We start from the raw sequence: 21,602 nt of genomic DNA on the forward strand, positions 1-21,602 counted from the left end.
GTGAGTTACACAAATTGAGTAGATCCGCATCATCAATACTTAAGCAGCTTGCAGCATCAGAGTCCAGCTTTCTCCAGAAGACGATCAGAGCATACTGATCGAAATGTCGAGTTGAAACCTACTAATTTATTCAGAACCACCCCACTCATAACGGATCATCATTACATGGTGTTACCTCCACCTTAAAATTGATTTGAGTTGAACTAATTGGTCTCCCTTGTTAATAATAATAACAATATTAATAAGAAGTATTTGTATTGCGCTAAATCAATCTACATGTAAACAGATGTTCAGGCGCAGCAGAGACAATTGTTGTGGTTTTCAGATCCAGTGATTATGACTTCAGCTATGATGAAGCGTCCCCATCCCCCCAGCCCTACGGTACGACCCCCAACCCCGCTACCCCAGGCTATGGGTCTGAGACACCCCCTAGTAACGGTCCTTTAAGTGCAGTTAACCTTTATTCCTTGTTGTGGTTTTCAGATCCAGTGATTATGACTTCAGCTATGATGAAGCGTTCCCATCCCCCAAGCCCTACGGTACGACCCCCAACCCCGCTACCCCAGGCTATGGGTCTGAGACACCCCCTAGTAACGGTCCTTTAAGTGCAGTTAACCTTTATTCCTTGTTGTGGTTTTCAGATCCAGTGATTATGACTTCAGCTATGATGAAGCGTCCCCATCCCCCCAGCCCTACGGTACTACCCCCAACCCGGCTACCCCAGGCTATGGGTCTGAGACACCCCCTAGTAACGGTCCTTAAGAGCAGTTAACCTTTATTCCTTGTTGTGGTTTTCAGATCCAGTGATTATGACTTCAGCTATGATGAAGCGTCCCCATCCCCCCAGCCCTACGGTACTACCCCCAACCCGGCTACCTCAGGCTATGGGTCTGAGACGCCCCCTAGTAACCATCCTTTAAGTGCAGTTAACCTTTATTCCTTGTTGTGGTTTTCAGATCCAGTGATTATGACTTCAGCTATGATGAAGCGTCCCCATCCCCCCAGCCCTACGGTACTACCCCCAACCCGGCTACCTCAGGCTATGGGTCTGAGACGCCCCCTAGTAACCATCCTTTAAGTGCAGTTAACCTTTATTCCTTGTTGTGGTTTTCAGATCCAGTGATTATGACTTCAGCTATGATGAAGCGTCCTCATCCCCCCAGCCTTACGGTACTACCCCCAACCCGGCTACCCCAGGCTATGGGTCTGAGACACCCCCTAGTAACGGTCCTTAAGAGCAGTTAACCTTTATTCCTTGTTGTGGTTTTCAGATCCAGTGATTATGACTTCAGCTATGATGAAGCGTCCCCATCCCCCCAGCCCTACGGTACTACCCCAAACCCGGCTACCCCAGGCTATGGGTCTGAGACACCCCCTAGTAACGGTCCTTACACCCCTGCTACTCCAGGCAGCTCCTCAGGGATGTACGGAAGTGAATCTACGTACTCTCCTTATCAACCTACTCCATCACCGGGGAACTATCAACGTAAGTTTATCAATTTTTGAATAGTTACTCTGCGGTTTTTGTTTTTTTCATGAAATAATAATGAGAACAAAGCAGGCTAAAATACATTTAAAAGAGAAAATTCCACCAGGCTTGTACTCCTGGAAGCCAAAGTGGTAGTGTTTGTAAAATGCAATAACTACATGTTTAGTTGTTTAAATTTTGTAGTTTTAGCTTAAATTAGTTCTCATATTTCATACTGTAAGCTAGGCTTGAGTGAATATGTCGAATATTTGTTTAATGACGAATAGTTTTTCCTAACCGTAACCGCGGATACAGTTTTTGACCTAACCAGTATCCGCAAGGGGCGCAGATACCTTTTAATAAACCGGATATTCCTCTAATTACAACCAAGAAACCGGATTCCTATTATCCGCAATCGTCAGGGCGACGACCGATAGGAATAATTTGTCTGAATCCTTATGAAACTTCTATTAAGACAGCTTAAAAAGGCATAAAATAAGTATTTAACTATGCTTGTAAAATGCGCCATATAAGAACTAGTTATTATTATCATGAGACTCTACCTTCGAATTACAATATTTGGGTAGAGGTTGATATTGTGAATGAGAAGCTTTCGGAGCGCCACGGCAGCCCGGGCTGTATACTCCCTAATAGGAGCTGAGAAAGATTAAAGGGATGTTTATTGACCCAATGACCAGGGGACTAATGTAAAGCGCATTGATACGGTTTATTGTGAAATGCGCCATATAAGAACTAGTTATTATTATCATTAAGGCCAGGTGACACTGCAGTGATAACGACAACGATAACGATCACGACGCACAGAGAACGCATTGAATTGGTTGAATTGCTGTCACAGAATACGCACACGCTCATTCAACCAATAGAATGCGTTCTCTTTGCGCAGTTACCGTTATCGTTATTGTTATCGCTGCAGTGGGACCGGGCCTTTAGACTCTACCTTGGAATTACAATATTTGATTTCTGTTCCCCCTCCGTAGCGACACCCAGTCCATCCTCGAGCTCTTTCCAGCAGGCCCCCAGTCCAGGCAGTTACCAACCCACCCCATCCCCAGGTAGCTACCAACCCACTCCGTCCCCCTCTAGCTACCAAGCCACCCCTAGCCCTGTGGGGTTCCCCATGACGCCCGGTGCCCCCTCCCCGCTTGGTTTCAACCCCCAGACTCCTGGGGGTATCGGAGGTACGGACTCCGGCCTGACTGAGTGGCAGTCCACAGACATCGAAGTGAAAATCATGTCTCATGAGGATAAAGCTCTGGTGCAGAAGACGGCCGTAATTCGGAGTATCACGGTGAGTTTTTATTTATTTTTATTTGAATAATTTGTTTGTTGGAAACTTTGCCCAACAAACAGGTCCAAATGGCCATTAATGTTTTAAGTGACGGGGCAGTTAGTTTGTCATTTCAATATAACCTTATTTCAATAGTCTGTCAGCTCTTTCACTTGCCCCTATTTTTAATGAAATAGGGATATAATAGATGTTAAATTTGAATCAGGGATAAAGAATATTAATTTTGGTTTTTAACCAATACACCGATGTGTGTTAGCACTGTATACTCGGTACTTTCCCGAGTCCTGTGAAAAAATATCACAGGCATGTTACTCGGGTGGGATTTGAACCCACGACCCTTGCAATTCTATAGCAGTGTCTTATCAACTAGACTACCGGGGTTGCCCGGTAGCTAGAGGCAGTTTGAATCCTATGTTTTGGCAGCGGGTACCGCAACGATATAATAGATGTTAAATTTGAATCAGGGATAAAGAATATTAGTTTTGGTTTTTACCAATACACCAATGTGTGTTAGCACTGTATACTCAGTACTTTCCCGAGTCCTGTGAAAAAATATCACAGGCATGTTACTCGGGTGGGATTCGAACCCAGGACCCTTGCAATTCTAGAGCAGTGTCTTACCAACTAGACCACCGAGGTTGCCCGGTAGCTAGAGGCAGTTTGAATCCTATGTTTTGGCAGCGGGTACCGCAACGATATAATAGATGTTAAATTTGAATCAGGGATAAAGAATATTAATTTTGGTTTTTAACCAATACACCGATGTGTGTTAGCACTGTATACTCAGTACTTTCCCGAGTCCTGTGAAAAAATATCACAGGCATGTTACTCGGGTAGGATTCGAACCCAGGACCCTTGCAATTCTAGAGCAGTGTCTTACCAACTAGACCACCGAGGTTGCCCAGTAGCTAGAGGCAGTTTGAATCCTATGTTTTGGCAGCGGGTACCGCAACGATATAATAGATGTTAAATTTGAATCAGGGATAAAGAATATTAATTTTGGTTTTTAACCAATACACCGATGTGTGTTAGCACTGTATACTCAGTACTTTCCCGAGTCCTGTGAAAAAAAATCACAGGCATGTTACTCGGGTGGGATTCGAACCCAGGACCCTTGCAATTCTAGAGCAGTGTCTTACCAACTAGACCACCGGGGTTGCCCGGTAGCTAGAGGCAGTTTGAATCCTATGTTTTGGCAGCGGGTACCGCAACGATATAATAGATGTTAAATTTGAATCAGGGATAAAGAATATTAATTTTGGTTTTTAATCAATACACCGATGTGTGTTAGCACTGTATACTCAGTACTTTCCCGAGTCCTGTGAAAAAATATCACAGGCATGTTACTCGGGTGGGATTCGAACCCAGGACCCTTGCAATTCTAGAGCAGTGTCTTACCAACTAGACCACCGAGGTTGCCCGGTAGCTAGAGGCAGTTTGAATCCTATGTTTTGGCAGCGGGTACCGCAACGATATAATAGATGTTAAATTTGAATCAGGGATAAAGAATATTAATTTTGGTTTTTAACCAATACACCGATGTGTGTTAGCACTGTATACTCGGTACTTTCCCGAGTCCTGTGAAAAAATATCACAGGCATGTTACTCGGGTGGGATTTGAACCCAGGACCCTTGCAATTCTAGAGCAGTGTCTTATCACCTAGACTAACGAGATTGCCCGCTAGCTAGAGGCAGTTCGAATCCTATGTTTTGGCAGCTGTTAGATGCTGAGCAAAGGTTTGAGCGACCAGGCCGATGGGGAGACATCTCATCTTTTAACTTCTTTTTCGTCATTTTCTTTCAGGGGAGAATGTGTTCCGTTTTTCTCCCGGATGAGGAACGTGTCGTCAATGTTCCCAGTCAAGACCTCAAGGCCATCACACCATCTAAGATGGACAGAGTAAGTACTGTTTGACCATTTAATATAATCCTTTGTGGTGTTGAACATTGTCTAAGATGGACGGAGTCAGTTCCTTAGGAATATGCTGCTATTTGGCTAAGTGGGTTAAAGATGCTGTGTCAGATTTTTGGCCCCAAATATTAAAAAAACATTTTTTTGAGTAAATGGTATTTCAAAGAGTATCACCTGCTCTAACGATTTTTTTTTTTAACTTTTACTTTTAATGGTCAGGAACCATGAAAAAAATTTAAAACCTTTCTTTTAAAACACATAAGAATTGGTCACGTGTATACTGTCAGGATCCCGACAAAAATTATTTTTTAGTACTTTATTTCACTGCTACTAATAATTGACGGACTTTTTCGAGCAATGGCTCAAATGAAAGCTTGTAACTTTCTCGACCCCATCAAAATACCTATTGAATTTCAAATCAAAATTTTTTGGTCAAATCGGCCAAAAATCTGACATAGCGTCTTTAACCTTCCTCCTGTCTGACCATTGAATATCACCTACTGGTTTTGAGGAATTGATAGTAAACCCTTCTACTGTTTGACCAATCAATATCTTCCACTGGTTTTGATTGGTTCATAGTCAACCCTCTTACTGTCTGACCATTCAGCATCACCCACAGTGTTTTTGACTGAAAGATATAGTTAACCCTTCTACTCTCTGACCATTCAATATCACTCACTGTTGTTTTGAGCGATAGTCAACCCTCCTACTGTCTGACCATCAAAGATGGACAAGTAAAAGTTCCTTGCCCAAATGGTTTCTCGTTGGCGTATAGTGCTTTAACCCTCCTACTGTCTGACCATTTGATATCATCCACTAGTTTTAAACATAAAGTAAACCCTCCTATTGTCTGACCATTTAATATCACCTACTGTGGTTTTGACTAAAGAATAGTTAACTCCCCTACTGTCTGACCATCCAATATTTGAATGCTAGTCAATCTTCCTACTGTCTGAGCATCCAATATCACCCAATGGTATTGAACGATTGATAGTCAGCCCTCTTACTGACTGAACATTCAAAATCATTTACTGACTCTCATCCTTGCAGACAGATTGTTTGAAATCATCATTAGACACTTCCTAATAACTTTTTTTTCTTTCCGCAGGTGAAAGTGATCGATGGTGAGAACCGAGACCATACAGGAGTTTTGATCAGTATCGACGGAGACGACGGAATAGTCAAGATGGATGCAGGGGTGGGACAACATGCAGACTTCAAGATTCTAAATCTACCGTTACTTGCTAAGCTACATAAAGAATAAAAGGTTAACTGCAAAAGTCGGTGCAAAAGCATAGTGACAACAAAAGGTATTTCAAGGAAAAAAAGTACGCACCGAGATATGATGTTTTTGTCAGTGAGCATTTTTGTACGATATACAATTTTTTTTTCAAATTGCAAAATACAATGTTTTTGCACTGAGCACTGTCATGGCGGGACGGCCCAACAACCTGACTTCAAGATTCATCATTTACAGTCGCTCGCTGAACTGCATAAATAAACACTTAGCTTCATCAGTGCAAAAGCGTTGTTTCCCCCAAAATAGCACTTGTAAATACAGAACACAAGTATGCGTCGAGGTATGATGTTTTTGCAATGAGCATTTTTTTGCGAGATACAACATATTTTCTGAAATCAAAATAAAATGTTTCTAAACTGAGAAATGTTTTGGGAGAAAAACAACAAATATGCACAATGTGCTTGTATTGAGAATTGAGAATTTTGTTTGTGAGTTTCACAATTTTTATGAAATAGCAAAACACCAGAGTAACATGCCTGTGATATTTTTTCACAGGACTCGGGGGGAAAAGTACTGAGTATACAGTGCTAGCACACATCGGTGTATGGGTAAAAACCAAAACTAAAATAGCAAAGCATTGTTTTGATCTGAGCAAGCATAATTGTGAAATCAAATTGCAACATTTTTGCAGTTTCTTTTCAGGCAAGATACAAAAAAAATAATTGAATTTTGTTTATAGAAAAAACAAGTTGTTGTACAAACACAACGAGATGTGCGTGTAAGATTAACTTTCTTATCACACTGAGACGACAACATGGATTTCCAGCTTTGGTATTTTTTTTGTTTGGAATGTTTAAGATCATCTCGATTTCAAGGTTGCATTGATGTAACAAAATTTCTGACTTTTTGTCGTCAAACTTTCTTGTAATTAAGCTTGGGCGATATCGATTTATTTTATTCACGATATATCGCCGACAATATATCGCAATATTCGATATAATCGCGATTAACGAAATTTGACATCATCAGTCTTAAAACTCCAAGTGAAAGTTGTAGAAGAGACAGTCCTAGTATAAGAGAGGTGTTCTAATGACCTATTCTTCTGGTTTTACTCCAAACCTATGGGGTATCAGCTAGCAAATACATCGCGATATTTAATCGATATATCGATATATCGCGATTATCGCGATTATTGCGATATATCGCGATATATCGCGATATATCGATATTTTGATTAAAACCAAATCCATCCGATATCGAAATCGTGTCCAAATTAATATCGTGATATTCGATAATATCGTGATATCGCCCAAGCTTACTTGTAATGTTAAAAAAATTCTTGGTTTCTATAAAGTTTAGAAAACAACAAAATGCAGCTTGAATTTGTTTGTTTTCGTTTTCTCAAGATAATGTTATCAATTGGCGTTTTAACATTATCATAGAGCCATCTCTAAAACTTCACTTAGAACTTTTTTTGAGAGGTTATTTTACGGTGCTATGAGCGATGAGCGTTGGATTGGCACTTTATAAATTTGACAGGTGGATTATTGTTTAATTGATTGGTGGTTGTCATTGGCAGGCACTTATCCTTCTCATTGTTTGCTGCAGGCTTAAAGGGTCTATGTACTTTTTGTAGCAGAAAAAAACACAGTGTCCACAGATTTACACTAAACTTACACAGTTCAAAGATAATGATGGTAGAAAGCTTCCCTGAAAATATTACTTACTGAGGTGCTGTAGTTTTTGAGAAATAAGTAAAGCAATGTCATGAAAACAATTTTCGTCTCACAGATCATGAGACAAAAATTATTTTAAGCATGTAAAAACGTATTTTTGTGACATTTTTTTACTCATTTCTCAAAAGTTACAGCACCTCAGCAACTAATGTTTTAAGATACGGTTTCTACTATCATTATCTTCAAACAGTGTAAGCTTAATGTAAATCTGTGGACATGATATTTTGTGTTACAAAAAGTACCCAAATCCTTTAATACGCTTTGTGAGTCTGCATAATTATAAGGAACTTGGAACCTTTTTGCATTTTTAAATGATTTTGTTTATTTTTTAGGTTTCAGAAAATGTTTTCGTTTTAGAAGGAAACTTTTCTCTGAAAAAATGGGTCTAGTACGCTCTTCATAATCAGTAAGCTTTCAGGCCAAGATTAAAGGCACTGTACACGTTTGGTAATTGTCAAAGACCAGTCTTCTCACTTGGTGTATCTCAACATACATGTATGCATAAAATAACAAACCTGTGAAAATTTGAACTCAATTTGTCATCAAAGTTGCGAGATAATAATGGAATAAAAAAACACCCTTGTAGCACAAGTTGTGTGATTTCAGATCCCTTGAAGTCAAGAGGTCTCGAATTCAATTCTTAAAGACACTGGTCACTATTGGTATTGTCAAAGACCAGTCTTCTCACTTGGTGTATCTCAACATTTGAGCTTGATTGGTCATCTGAGTTGCGAGATAACTATGAAAGCAAAAAGACACCCTTGTCACAGGAAGTTGTGTGCTTTCAGATGCTTGATTTCGAGACCTCAAATTCTAAATCTGAGGTCTCAAAATAAAGTTCTTGGAAAAATACTTCTTTCACGAAAACTATGTCCCTTCAGAGGGAGCTGTTTCTCACAGTGTTTTATACTATCAAACTCTCCCCATTACTCGTTACCAAGTGTTAAGGTTTTATGATAATAATTATTTTGAGTAATTATCAATAGTGTCTATAGTGAGAAATTATTTCTTTCTTTCTCAAAAACTACGTTATCTCAGAGGGAATCATTTTCACAATGTTTTATACTATTCACAGCTATCCATAACAGGTTACCAAGTAAGTTTTTATGCTGATAATTATTTTGAGTAATTACCAACAGTGTCCACTGCCTTTAAACAAAGACGTTTTTTATTCTTACCAATACAAGTGTGTCAATCGATATAATAGCCCAACACCTATGTATTGTACAAGTTAACTTTACAAGTAGATATCAATTTGTTAATTATGTAGTTGTGAAACTTTTAATGGTTTTTGTCGATTAAAATCAACCTTAACTAGTGCACTTACACTCATCTACTGATTCCATGTTGAATTCTTTAAATTCCATTTTGTTAAGAGGAATCACCTAAAATCCTTTTAAAACAGCCAATAAAGGATGATCTCAAATATATTGATATTACAGGTTTCTAATAGCTGGAGTCCATAGGAAACATAAAAAAATATAACAAGTCTCTTACCTCACGTTAAAATATGGTAAAAATGGTTTTTCTACAGAACGCTTCTGAAAAACGTGAGGTCAAACATACCTGTGCGACAAAGGAATTGTGATGTCAGTGGCGGCTATTTGGTGTGGAAAATAGCGCCCTCAGTTTGCCAAAGCTGGAGAACTGTGTTCAAACTTGATTAGGGGAATACCGTCATTGGCGTCAAGAGGTCATTATTAGCCGTTTTTGACTCTCGGCTGAAAAAGACGCGCAGCTGGGTGGATTTTTTACTCGAGTTATTTGTTACTAAATGCAAATTTTGAGAGTATAATGGTTATTAACCGGTATCTGCGATATCTATTTGGCCATAAAAAGGTAATAGTTGAAATATTGAGATCATCCTTTATTGGCTCTTTAACGGTATTTCTTTTGCAGATATAGGCCTAATGGAACTAAAAAAGAAACGAGCGACAAGGAATTTGTTTCTTCTCGTTTTATTAATAACAGTTTGTTTCCACTGCATTCAGCCACTGCAATCAGCCAGTAAAAAATACATGGACATCCATTTATTTAACAAAATACAAATAGTATCAAAAGTTATTAACTGCAACTTAATTTTATAAAAATGGAATAGTTTGACCATCATCTTCAAACCTTAGCAGAAACACATTATTATTAAACACAGCTGTCAAAATATTATAAAGTACCTCAATGTCAACACAAATGCAAGACTTACCCCTTGTGATTATCTGCTTTAACCCCAATTTCCACATAAAAGCAAGGCTTTTACCCCTTGTGATTTTACCAATTCCAACGAAAGTTAAAACCCATTTTGATTTTATCATTTTTAAGCACTATTTAAACAGCAAATGTGATTTTATCAATTTCAAGCCCATATTCAACAAAAATTCAAGGCTTAAAGTTACCTTTGTGATTTTATCATTGTTTTGCAAAATTCAATAAAAATGCAAGGCTAATCCCTTGTGATTTAATCAATTTTTAGCCCAATTTCAACAAAAATGCAACGCTTACCCCTTGTGATTTAATCAATTTTTAGCCAAATTTCAACAAAAATGCAAGGCTTACCCCTTGTGATTTTATTTATTTTTAGCCAAATTCCAACGAAAAATCAAGGCTTACCCCTTGTGGTTGTATCAATTTTTAGCCCAATTTCAACAAAAATGGAAAGCTTACCCCTTCTGATTTTTATTAATTTTAAGCCCAATTCCAACAAAAAAGCACAGCTTACCCCTTGTGATTTGATCAATTTTTAGCCAAATTTCAACAAAAATGCAAGGCTAACCCCTTGTGATTTAATCAATTTTTAGCCAAATTTCAACAAAAGTGCAAGGCCTACCCCTTCTGATTTTTATTAATTTTTAGCCCAATTTCAACAAAAATGCAAAGCTTACCCCTTGTGATTTTATTTATTTTTAGCCAAATTCCAACGAAAAATGCAAGGCTTGCCCCTTGTGATTTTTATCAATTTTGTAGCCCAATTTCAACAAAAAAGCAAGGCTAACCCCTTGTGATTTTATCAATTTTTAGCCCAATTTCAACCAAAATGCAAGGCTTACCCCTTGTGATTTTTATCAATTTTGTAGCCCAATTTCAACAAAAAAGCAAGGCTAACCCCTTGTGATTTAATCAATTTTTAGCCCAATTCCAACAAAAATGCAAAGATTACCCCTTGTGATTTGATCAATTTTTAGCCCAATTTCAATAAAAATGCAAGGCTTGCCCCTTGTGTTTTTTATCAATTTTGTAGCCCAATTTCAACAAAAAAGCAAGGCTAACCCCTTGTGATTTTATCAATTTTTAGCCCAATTCCAACAAAAATGCAAGGCTAACCCCTTGTGATTTTATCAATTTTTAGCCCAATTTCAACCAAAATGCAAGGCTTACCCCTTGTGATTTTATAATTTTTTAGCCAAATTTCAACAAAAATGCAAGGCTAACCCCTTGTGATTTAATCAATTTTTAGCCCAATTCCAACAAAAATGCAAAGATTACCCCTTGTGATTTGATCAATTTTACGCCCAATTTCAATAAAAATGCAAGGCTTGCCCCTTGTGATTTTTATCAATTTTGTAGCCCAATTTCAACAAAAAAGCAAGGCTAACCCCTTGTGATTTAATCAATTTTTAGCCCAATTCCAACAAAAATGCAAAGATTACCCCTTGTGATTTGATCAATTTTTAGCCCAATTTCAATAAAAATGCAAGGCTTGCCCCTTGTGTTTTTTATCAATTTTGTAGCCCAATTTCAACAAAAAAGCAAGGCTAACCCCTTGTGATTTTATCAATTTTTAGCCCAATTCCAACAAAAATGCAAGGCTTACCCCTTGTGATTTAATCAATTTTTAGCCCAATTCCAACAAAAATGCAAGGCTTACCCCTTGTGATTTTATAATTTTTTAGCCAAATTTCAACAAAAATGCAAGGCTAACCCCTTGTGATTTAATCAATTTTTAGCCCAATTCCAACAAAAATGCAAAGATTACCCCTTGTGATTTGATCAATTTTTAGCCCAATTTCAATAAAAATGCAAGGCTAACCCCTTGTGATTTAATCAATTTTTAGCCAAATTTCAACAAAAATGCAAGGCTTACCCCTTGTGATTTTATCAATTTTTAGCCCAATTCCAACAAAAATGCAAGGCTAACCCCTTGTGATTTTATCAATTTTTTGCCCAATTCCAACAAAAATGCAACAACAAATGTTATTATAAGCCCAACTTTAACGGAAATGCAAGGATTACATGTACACATGTACCCCTTGTAATTTTATCAATTAATTGATTCAATGAAAATGCAAGACTGACCCCTTGTGATGTTTTAAATTTTTTTGCAAAAAATCCTTAAAAAATGCAATGTGATTTTTATCAATTTTTTTACAAATTCAACGAAAATGCAAGGCTTACCCCTTGTGGTTTTATCAATTTTTTGACAAAATTCCATCAAAAATGCAAGGCTAACCCCTTGTGATTTTATCAATTTTAAGCCAATGTTCAACAAAAATGCAAGGCTTACCCCTTGTGGTTTTATCAATTTTTTTACAAAATTCCATCAAAAATGCAAGGCTAACCCCTTGTGATTTTATCAATTTTAGGCAATGTTCAACGAAAATGCAAGGCTTACCCCTTGTGATTTTATCAATTTTTGGCCCAATTAAAAAAAATGTGAGGCTAACCCCCGTGTGATTTTATCAATTTTTAGCAAAATTTCAATAAAAATTGGCTTACCCTCGTCAATTTCTTTTAGTCGCCACTGATTAATTTTGATACCATTGAAAAGTAACTAAATCTTGAAAAACCAAAATGAGAGAAAGTTCCCATTTAAGAGTTCCCTTAAGTGATAAAAATTGGCAAGATTTTTGTTTTCATCAGATTATATATAAACACAGTATTTAAGCGCATTATTTAGAAACTAAGTATAAAGATTGAGGTTAAGAGTTGTACAAAGGAAACTTAATGAATAAACAATAAACAAAAATATTAGTATAACTACAACTTTTTCAGAGGGGATTAGGATGGATGGATAAGTAGGGACAAAGAAAGTATATTTTGAACCTTTCTAGAAATGTAAATAACTATACCAAATATCACAGCACTGAATGCACAGGCCTCGTTCACTCTATCTCAAATTCAAAATCCATAAATCCATTGGGTGTGTGTGATAAGCTTCCTTGGGTTGACCCCGCAGTGCTCACTCGTGAGCCCCTGACAATAGCAAATCGAACGATCACACTTGCCCTCTCGTGGTGGCGGCATGCACCAGGTCACCCCCAAGTGACACACTCCAAAAGCAGGGCACTGGGGGCTGACCCGGGTGAGCCCCGTCAAAGCTTTACTACAGTAACGTACCGGGGTAGACTGGGGTCAACCCAGAGAAGCTAAACGACCACACCCATCACAAACTCAAAATAAATAGGCTACATGTATAAAGAAAATACAAAGTGTCCAAACTGAAGAGGAAAACAAAATAAATAACTTTTTGGCAAATATACCCTGATGACCAGTAACTCTGAAGCCATGTCCGCTTTAGCGGCTACAGTTACAACTTTGCTAAGGTGTCGCTAAGAATGGCAATTACACAGGTCAGTGTTGTTGGCTATGTAGGTCACTGAGTTTGACTCCAGTTAGTCTCCAACTAAAGAAGCACATTTCATTGACCAGAAAGTTGGAAATTACGTTGATTAAATTACATCTTTCAAGACCTCAAATTCTTAATCTGAGGCCTCTAAATCAAATTCGTGGAAAATTACCTCTTTCTTGATAACTGTGGCACTTCAAAGGGAGCCTTTTCTCACAATGTTTTATACCATCAACCGATTAAGCCCAAATTTTCACAGGCTTGTTGGTTTATGCTTATGTTGGGATACACCAGGTGAGAACACTGGTCTTTTGACAGTTATCAAATGTGGTTAAAATAACTGGATCAATCCGTAGCCCTAGCCGTAGCCGCTAATTCTGACATGGCTTAAAGTATAGTCTCACTCCGAAACTATACATGAAACTTGGAATAGCTCGCAACGAACTAGTTCAAGTTTTCGATAATATAAAAAGCTATACATTTTATTACGCTAAGTATAATCCGCAGATTAAGTTATAAAAAAGAAACAGTTATACAAAAATATAAATAATGTATTAAAGTATCCAATACAGGTGATTAGGTTTTGGTGTTTGGTCATAATTAATACGGATTTGGTATTGTTAAGATCAATCAATATACATTTATAAAAACATAATTCTATATTGTTCTGTGGATAAACTAGAGACTTTCTTAAATAAAAAAAGTATATCAAGCCACCAGGGGCCAATTAAATAGAGCTGCTAAGCACAAACAAAATTTGCTAAGCAAAAAAAAAATTGCTTAGCATGGAATTTTTCCCTTGATAAAGACAGGATTACATGTACCAACAAACTTTCCATGTGATTTTTAGGATTATAAGCAAACAACAGCTGAAAACCAGTAACGGGCAATATGCATCAAAAGAAAACTTGGTTGGTAATCCTGTTTTTATCAAAGGAAGAAATTTCATGCTAAGCAAATTTTTGTGCTTAGCAGCTCTGTGAAATTGGGCCCAGAAGGGAAACTGGGGTAAATTTGATGAAAGTGTGGGGTTTTGGTTGAACCAATGACCATCTCATTAACATGCCTGTACTCTACGTGGAGGTCAGTGGTCCAAACCTCGCTCTAGTAAATTATTCTTCGCTCAGCCCCACAATAAAAAATAATATATACAAATAAATTCATTGACTGAGTTGAGAAGGTACAAAAAAAAAAGAGGATGATAAAAGCACTGGGATATTCCAATCACGGGAAAGCTGCATTAAAGAAAATGGCCAGCACAAAGCACCCTTTTCCCTCTAGCAACTCACACCTGTTATCTCTATGTAATTCCTTTTCAAACCAGTTGACTGAATTGGATCATGTACAAAGCATTGGTGCTGCTGACTGCCACAGGCAGATTAACAGCTCATCCATAAAGGGTGCGTTCGATTAGGTTCCCCGCGTTCACCCCAGTCTGCCCCCGGTATGTTCGAATAGCTTTGACGTCATTCAAGGGGGCACACCCGGGTCAGCCCCCAGTGCCCTGCTTGTGGAGTGGGTCACTTGGGCCTTGCCCCAGGTACATGACGTAACTATGAGAGCGGTGAGTGATCGCTCGATTAGCTCATGTCAGGGGCTCACCCAAGTGAGCACTGCAGGGTCTACCCTTAATGATCAAAGAAAGTCAAAGTAAATACTCCCACTCACTGAAAAGTATGTATATACTGATCAAGTTTTTGTGGCCAAACTCAGACCTTCTAAAAACGGGGCTTTCCTTGAATGTTATCCCGATGCAATATGACAACTGAAGGTGCATGATCTATACTTCTGACCTTTGACCTTGAACTCCGCCAGTTGGGCTACTGACTGCCTCGGGCGTATGTAATTTTAACATGTTTAATGGCACAATTCATTGTAAACACACCAACTCAGTGAAAAGGATGTATACGATCCAAGTGTGGCCAAACTCAGAAATTCTAAATGGGGCTTTCCTGGACTGTTATCCCAGATGCACCAGACCCTTATAATGAAATAAGCTAAGTACATTCACCATAGAGTTATATATAAGAACTAGAGGGCGCACTGGCCTTTATACGCGCTCCGGCATGCGCCAGGCGGCCATTTTCTAAGTTGACAAAACTGGCATCTCACAGCGTGTGTTTGTGCGGCCATTTTGTAAGTTGAACAAACAGCATCGCGTGAGCGTTCAATAAAAAACAACTCAAACGTGTATTTCATATTCAACGCGCGTGCAGAATGATGCGCTTGTCATCTTGCGGTCCCGTGGCGTTTGTGCACGAAGCATCACTCGTGCGCCCTCTAGTTCTTATATATAACTCTATGACATTCACGCATGTGGACAGACCCTATTAGTTGGAAAACCCCTTAGAGATGTGCACTAAGCAGACATGCAATCCTCTTTGCGTCACACAGCCATTAGCCGCCTACAAAACAGTGCGAACGTTGTTCCTTCATTTTGACAACCAAAATATTAGTGCACATGCACTGTGTGCAAATACATATTTCATAGGAAGGGTTTAATAAGACATCAACACGGAACACGTTGCCTTGGATCGGTCGAGTTGGTCTTTAAAAAGCGTTTGTAACAGTTTGTTATAAAATGCATATGGTTAGGAAGTTGATTTAAAAGTAGAATACAATGATCCACACAAACTTGCCTCGAAATTGCACGGTTTTCCTTTTACTTAACGAACTACATGTACATGTAACGGTCGGCCATGGCCGACCGTGTTAGTCGATGATGTAAAAGGAAAACCACGCAATTTCGAGTGATACTTGTGTGGATCATTATATTCTACTTTTAAAATATCTTTCTAATCATATGCATTTCATAACAAACGGTTTCAAACACTTTTCAAAGACCAACCCGTCCGATCCAAGGCAACGTGTTCCTTTAAGGTGTTTGATCTACCTCTGACCTTTGACCTCAAGGCCGAGGTTCAGCTCCTGCAGCATCAGCATTTAGTCACTACATCCTTCACCATCTTGCTAAGAGGAAAGTCAGAATCACTGATGGTTGGGATTGGGTTGAAGCCCACTTCGCCTGCTCGACGTCTCCTGATGTAGAAGATACTGATGATGATGACAACGAGGAGGGCTATAACGACCGCACTGGCTACTACAACCCATTTCCATATATCTGAGAGAGAAAACAAACGAAATGGAAGATGAAATGGAAGTGTCCTGGCCGTAAGGTAAGAGCATTGAATTCAAACTCGGGTCTTTCCATAATACTGCAATAACGACCCCACTGGCTACGTACAACCCATTTCCATAAATCTGAGAATAACAAACGCAACGGAAGATGAAATGGATGTACTCCCTAAACAGGCAGCCATTAATAATAATAGTAATAATAACCGTATTTTTAATGCGCTGTTTCCAAAGGATCCAAAGGATACAAAGCGCAAAGTATTTTTTAATGCAAGGTGCATGGGATGAAGTTTGACTTAAGAATGAATGAGACCTATTCCTTCAGACCATTTAATGGTTTACAAGGTGCTGTGGGGCAATATGCTACCGATCCAGCCAGGAACACCGAAGCGAACCACTAATTGCATTAGAGCCAAACAGCAAGACATTAACATAGTGAAACCTGGGGCAATATGCTGCCGATCAAGCCAGGAACACCGACGCGAACCCCTAATTGTGTTAGAGTCAAACAGCAAGAAATTATCATAGTGAAACCTGGGGCAATATGCTGCCGATCAAGCCAGGAACACCGACGCGAACCCCTAATTGCATTAGAGTCAAACAGCAAGACATTATCATAGTGAAACCTGGGGCAATATGCTGCCGATCAAGCCAGGAACACCGACGCGAACCCCTAATTGCATTAGAGCCAAACAGCAAGACACTAACATAGTGAAACCTGGGGCAATATGCTGCCGATCAAGCCAGGAACACCGACGCGAACCCCTAATTGCATTAGAGCCAAACAGCAAGACACTAACATAGTGAAACCTGGGGCAATATGCTGCCGATCAAGCCAGGAACACCGAAGCGAACCCCTAATTGCGTTAGAGTCAAACAGCAAGACACTAACATAGTGAAACCTGGGCACAACTTCATGGCTCTGTTTACTAGCGAATTCTGCCATTCTCCGCTTACAGTGGAAGCTCTGTATTTCTGCACTACATTGTAGCTTAGGATGCCTAAGCCTAACGCAGATTACGCATGCATTTTCCTGCTTACCAAGATAGAAGCAATGTTTTTAAATGTATTTTGTTAATCTAGAGAGCTCGAGGTACACTACTATTTCCGATGTTTTAGGTTTTTAACTTTTTAACGTTGGCTGAATAAATAATTCTAATCTAAGCAGGACGATTCCTGCCTTCGTAAGTGGCGATTCATTGCGTAGGTAGAGCCATGAAATTGGGCCCTGCTGAGAATCGGAGCACAGACAACAAGATGACACTTATCCCTGTCAAGAGATTTTAAATTGATTTTTGGGGTTGAACAAAGAATTGACTTGAGTGGGATTCGAACCAACGACCTCCGGATTAACGTGCCGGCGCTCTATCAACTGAGCTAGCCCTACATGTATATTGGCGGTGTCCCTATTTTGTCAATATCTTTGTTCATGGTGCCAGTCAGAAGCCTTATAACCATGAACTGCCGTGTAGCCAGGGATCACAACCAAATTACGATACAACCTGGGAAGCGGCAGACAGGGGATCACCTTAAGGGGATGCGACTTTTTGTTTCAGATATCAATACAACAAGGGGTTTCCCTTGTGGTTTATGTTGAGTTTTTAAATTGATATTACGTGGACAAAAAATAAAAACTTGATTTTTATTTCTAGTTGTATTGTACTTTTATAGAGAAAGAAACAAGAAAACTGCAGACTCACCAGACTGCCCCTCAAACTGTTCCACATCATTGCTGTTGTTCGGAACCAGACTCGTTGGACTGGCACCAGCCTCTCCATTTCCGTCAGGAATGAGGTTAGACTCGATGCAGACATTTGTAGCTTGGTCCAACATGAAACCAGACTTGCAACTACACTGACTGTAGAGGTTGCAGAAGGTGTTTGGAAGTGGGCAGTGGTCATCTGTATCACATCCAGAGACTGGGAAGCAAACTTGACCATCACCTGGTGGTTTTTAAAGGTACATGTAGTATTAATTGGTATAAGTAATTTGAGACTAGCTTGGTCCAACATAAAACCTAGATGCGCAGCCGCACTGACTGTAGTGGTTGCAGAAGGTGTTTGGAAGTGGGCAGTGGTCATCTGTATCACATCCAGAGACTGGGAAGCAAGCTTGACCATCACCTGGTGGTTTTTAAAGGTAGTATTAATTGGTATAAGTAATTTGAGACTAGCTTGGTCCAACATAAAACCTAGATGCACAGCCGCACTGACTGTAGCAGTTGCAGAAGGTGTTTGGAAGTGGGCAGTGGTTGCCTGTATCACAGCCGGAGACTGGGAAGCAAACTTGACCACTACCTGGTGGTTTGAATTATTAAAGGTAGTGGACACTATTGTTAATTGTCAAAGACTAGCCTTCACAGTGGGTATATCTCAACATAAATATGCATAAAATAACAAACCTGTGAAAATTTGAGCTCAATGGGTCATCGAACTTGCGAGATAATAATGAAAGAAGAAAACGCCCTTGTCACACGAAGTTGTGTGCGTTTAGACGGTTGATTTCAAGACCTCAAGTTCTAAATCTGTGGTCTCTAAATCAAATTCGTGGAAAATTACCTTTTTCTCGAAAACAATGGCACTTCAGAGGGAGCCGTTTCTCACAATGTTTTATACCATCAACCTCTTCCCATTACTCGTCACCAAGAAAGGTTTTATGCTAATAATTATTTTGAGTAATTGCCAATAGTTTCCACTGCCTTTAAAGTGATTTATAATTCTGAAAATGAAAAAACTGGTGTAACAGACATCATAAGGACAATAAAACAAGTTATTTGTTTTGTTTCAGTGTTTACTAATTATTCTTTGTAAACATGCATATATGCATTGAGACCTGCTGTTATATTTTGTTCATTGGTGGCTCGACTTGACCACTGACCTCTACGGTTCACTTGACATTATTTTATAATCTCAATGCATATGCATGTCATAAGGGACCATTGTCTACAAGCTTTGCTTCTTAAATGGATCCCTCCGCAGTGTCAACATTGTTATTGCATCCTCTATTTCTTCAAACCTACAATGTATGTTGTGAAACGATTATTTTTCATTGTTGTAATGATTTCTTGTGACTGCTGTTTGATATTGTTTTTTTTGTCTTTTGATACTGTGGAAATAAAATGAACCTTGAACCTTGAACCTTGAACCTTGAACAAGCTAAATGGAGATGGCCTGGACACACAGCCCAAAGAAATGACCATAGATGAACGACAAGAATAATGGATTGGCAACCAAAGACAGGGAAAAGGAAAGGAGGTAGACGGAGAAGAAGATGGAGAGATGACATCAGGGTATAAGCAGGAACAACATGGACCAGAACTGCAAGAAATAGAAATGAATGGCATTTACATGAGGAGGGCATACATCTTACACTGGAAAAGGAAAAAAGGTAGACAGAGAAGAAGATGGAGAGATGACATCAGGGTATTATGGAGGAACAACATGGACCAGAACTACAAGAAATAGAAATGAATGGCATTTACATGAGGAGGGCTACATCTTACACTGGAAAGGGAAAAGAGGTAGACGGAGAAGAAGATGGAGAGATAACATCAGGGTTTATGCAGGAACAACACGGACCAGAAATGCAAGAAATAGAAATGAATGGCGTCTATATTCTTGACTCAATGCGATTAGCCTAAAATGATGTTGACGATGAAATAAAAATCTGGAAATCAAAAGTACTAAACACCCGTTTCAGACAGGCCCACCAGAGCCATGCCGAACCAAATAGATTAGGAGCAACTCTATAGGTCAACCCAAAAAACTTTTTGTTTCAGACAGACGAACTTAAAGCCATTGGACACTTCGGTACAGTGTGGGCCTTGGACAACACTGTTTACCGAAAGTGTCCAATGGCTTTAACCAAATATATATTGGTTTGGCTCATGATAAGATCCACGTCTGAAACCAAGATACCCCAGAGGTGTTCCGAACAACTGCAACAGTTGACCTTTTCGACTTCTAGCACGCCCAGTCACTCCTAACTGTTTCAGACGTCAAACTTTTCATGAACTTGATTCAGAATTCGGTTCGGTGCGCCTCTCCAAACGGGTGTCAGAAACAAGAAAGTAAGAGTCAATCATAGAGTTATATATAAGAACTAGAGGGCACACTAGTGATGCTTCTTGCACAAACGCGCAGGACCGCAAAGAGACACACGCGCATATGCATGTACGCGCGTTGAATATGAAGTATACACGTTGGAGTTTGTGTTTATTGAACGCTTACGCGATGCTGTTGTGTCAGCTAACAAAATGGCCGCACAAACACACGCTGTGTGATGCCTGTTTTTGTCAACTAAGAAAGTGGCCGCCTGCGCGTATGCCGGGGCGCGTATATAGGCCAGTGCGCTCTTGTTCTTATATATAACTCTATGGAGTTAATAGAGCATTGGTGTCACGACATCTGGCTGGGTGGTCTAGTATCTCACCTTCATAACCGTCTTTGCAGTGACATTTCCCCTCCTGACAGATGGCTCCTGATGCTGTACATTGTGGCTCACAATCCAGGGACGAAGCTGGTCTTAAAGACTCGATGCATCCACCAGTTACATTCAGAATGCTTCCTTGATCTACAACAAATGAACATAAAATTATTTAATAGTAATACTAAACCACAAGGGAAACTGACTGGGTAAATTATTTATTTTTATTAATTTCTTCTTGACCCTAGGGAAACCTCTCAGTGAAACACTGTTACATTAAAGACAATGAACACTATTGGTAATTGTCAAAGACCAGTTTTCTAACTTGGTGTATCTGAACATATGCATAAAATAGCAAACCTGTGAAAATTTGAGCTTGATTGGTCGTCGGAATTCTAGCCTGGGGAAATACTCATGCTTCTTACCTGAACAAGCTATTAATCGTACAGAAGAAATCCTTGAGAGTTATAGCCAATTCTAGCTTTAGAGAGCACACTGCACCCCTTTTCAAGCAATTTAAAACACTCGATATTTTTAAACTGTATAAATATCATCTTGGGTCCTTATGTTTAAGTTTGAATCTAACTTGTTACCAGGTAACATAAGACTTCTCTTTACACGAAATATGGACATCCATTCACATAACACTAGATCAGCTACTAAAATTCATATTGGTAAGGCTCGGACCACTTTATTTATGAATACAGTCAGACATCAAGGCCCCCTACTCTGGAATCAGCTCACCCCAATACCTTCATTTAGAACTGTGCACAGCTTCAAAAAATACATGAAAAACCTACTTATAACCAGTATCGTC

At 39.2% G+C, this 21,602-nt stretch overlaps 2 protein-coding genes across 3 annotated transcripts in view; one reads left to right on the top strand and one right to left on the bottom strand.

The window, feature by feature from the left end:
- The window catches only part of LOC139942518 (transcription elongation factor SPT5-like), a 38,912-nt gene extending 22,942 nt beyond the window's left edge, over positions 1 to 15,970 (top strand). For both annotated transcript variants that reach the window (XM_071939334.1, XM_071939335.1), the window contains exons 22-25: positions 1,272 to 1,486; positions 2,470 to 2,780; positions 4,585 to 4,680; positions 5,801 to 15,970. In XM_071939334.1, the coding sequence (XP_071795435.1) occupies positions 1,272 to 1,486; positions 2,470 to 2,780; positions 4,585 to 4,680; positions 5,801 to 5,956 (778 nt within the window). In that variant the 3' untranslated portion in view covers positions 5,957 to 15,970. The remainder of the gene's footprint in view (positions 1 to 1,271; positions 1,487 to 2,469; positions 2,781 to 4,584; positions 4,681 to 5,800) is intronic.
- Positions 15,971 to 16,036: 66 nt separating this feature from the next.
- LOC139942885 (thrombospondin type-1 domain-containing protein 7B-like) overlaps positions 16,037 to 21,602 on the bottom strand; it is a 49,981-nt gene continuing 44,415 nt past the window's right edge. The window contains exons 22-24 of the mRNA XM_071939692.1: positions 20,792 to 20,932; positions 18,061 to 18,303; positions 16,037 to 16,346 (exon numbers count right to left, since the gene is read on the bottom strand). Coding sequence (XP_071795793.1) covers positions 16,162 to 16,346; positions 18,061 to 18,303; positions 20,792 to 20,932 — 569 coding nt within the window. The 3' untranslated portion in view covers positions 16,037 to 16,161. The remainder of the gene's footprint in view (positions 16,347 to 18,060; positions 18,304 to 20,791; positions 20,933 to 21,602) is intronic.

Source organism: Asterias amurensis, chromosome 10, assembly GCF_032118995.1.
Source record: "Asterias amurensis chromosome 10, ASM3211899v1".
In the NCBI taxonomy this organism is placed as follows: domain Eukaryota; kingdom Metazoa; phylum Echinodermata; class Asteroidea; order Forcipulatida; family Asteriidae; genus Asterias; species Asterias amurensis.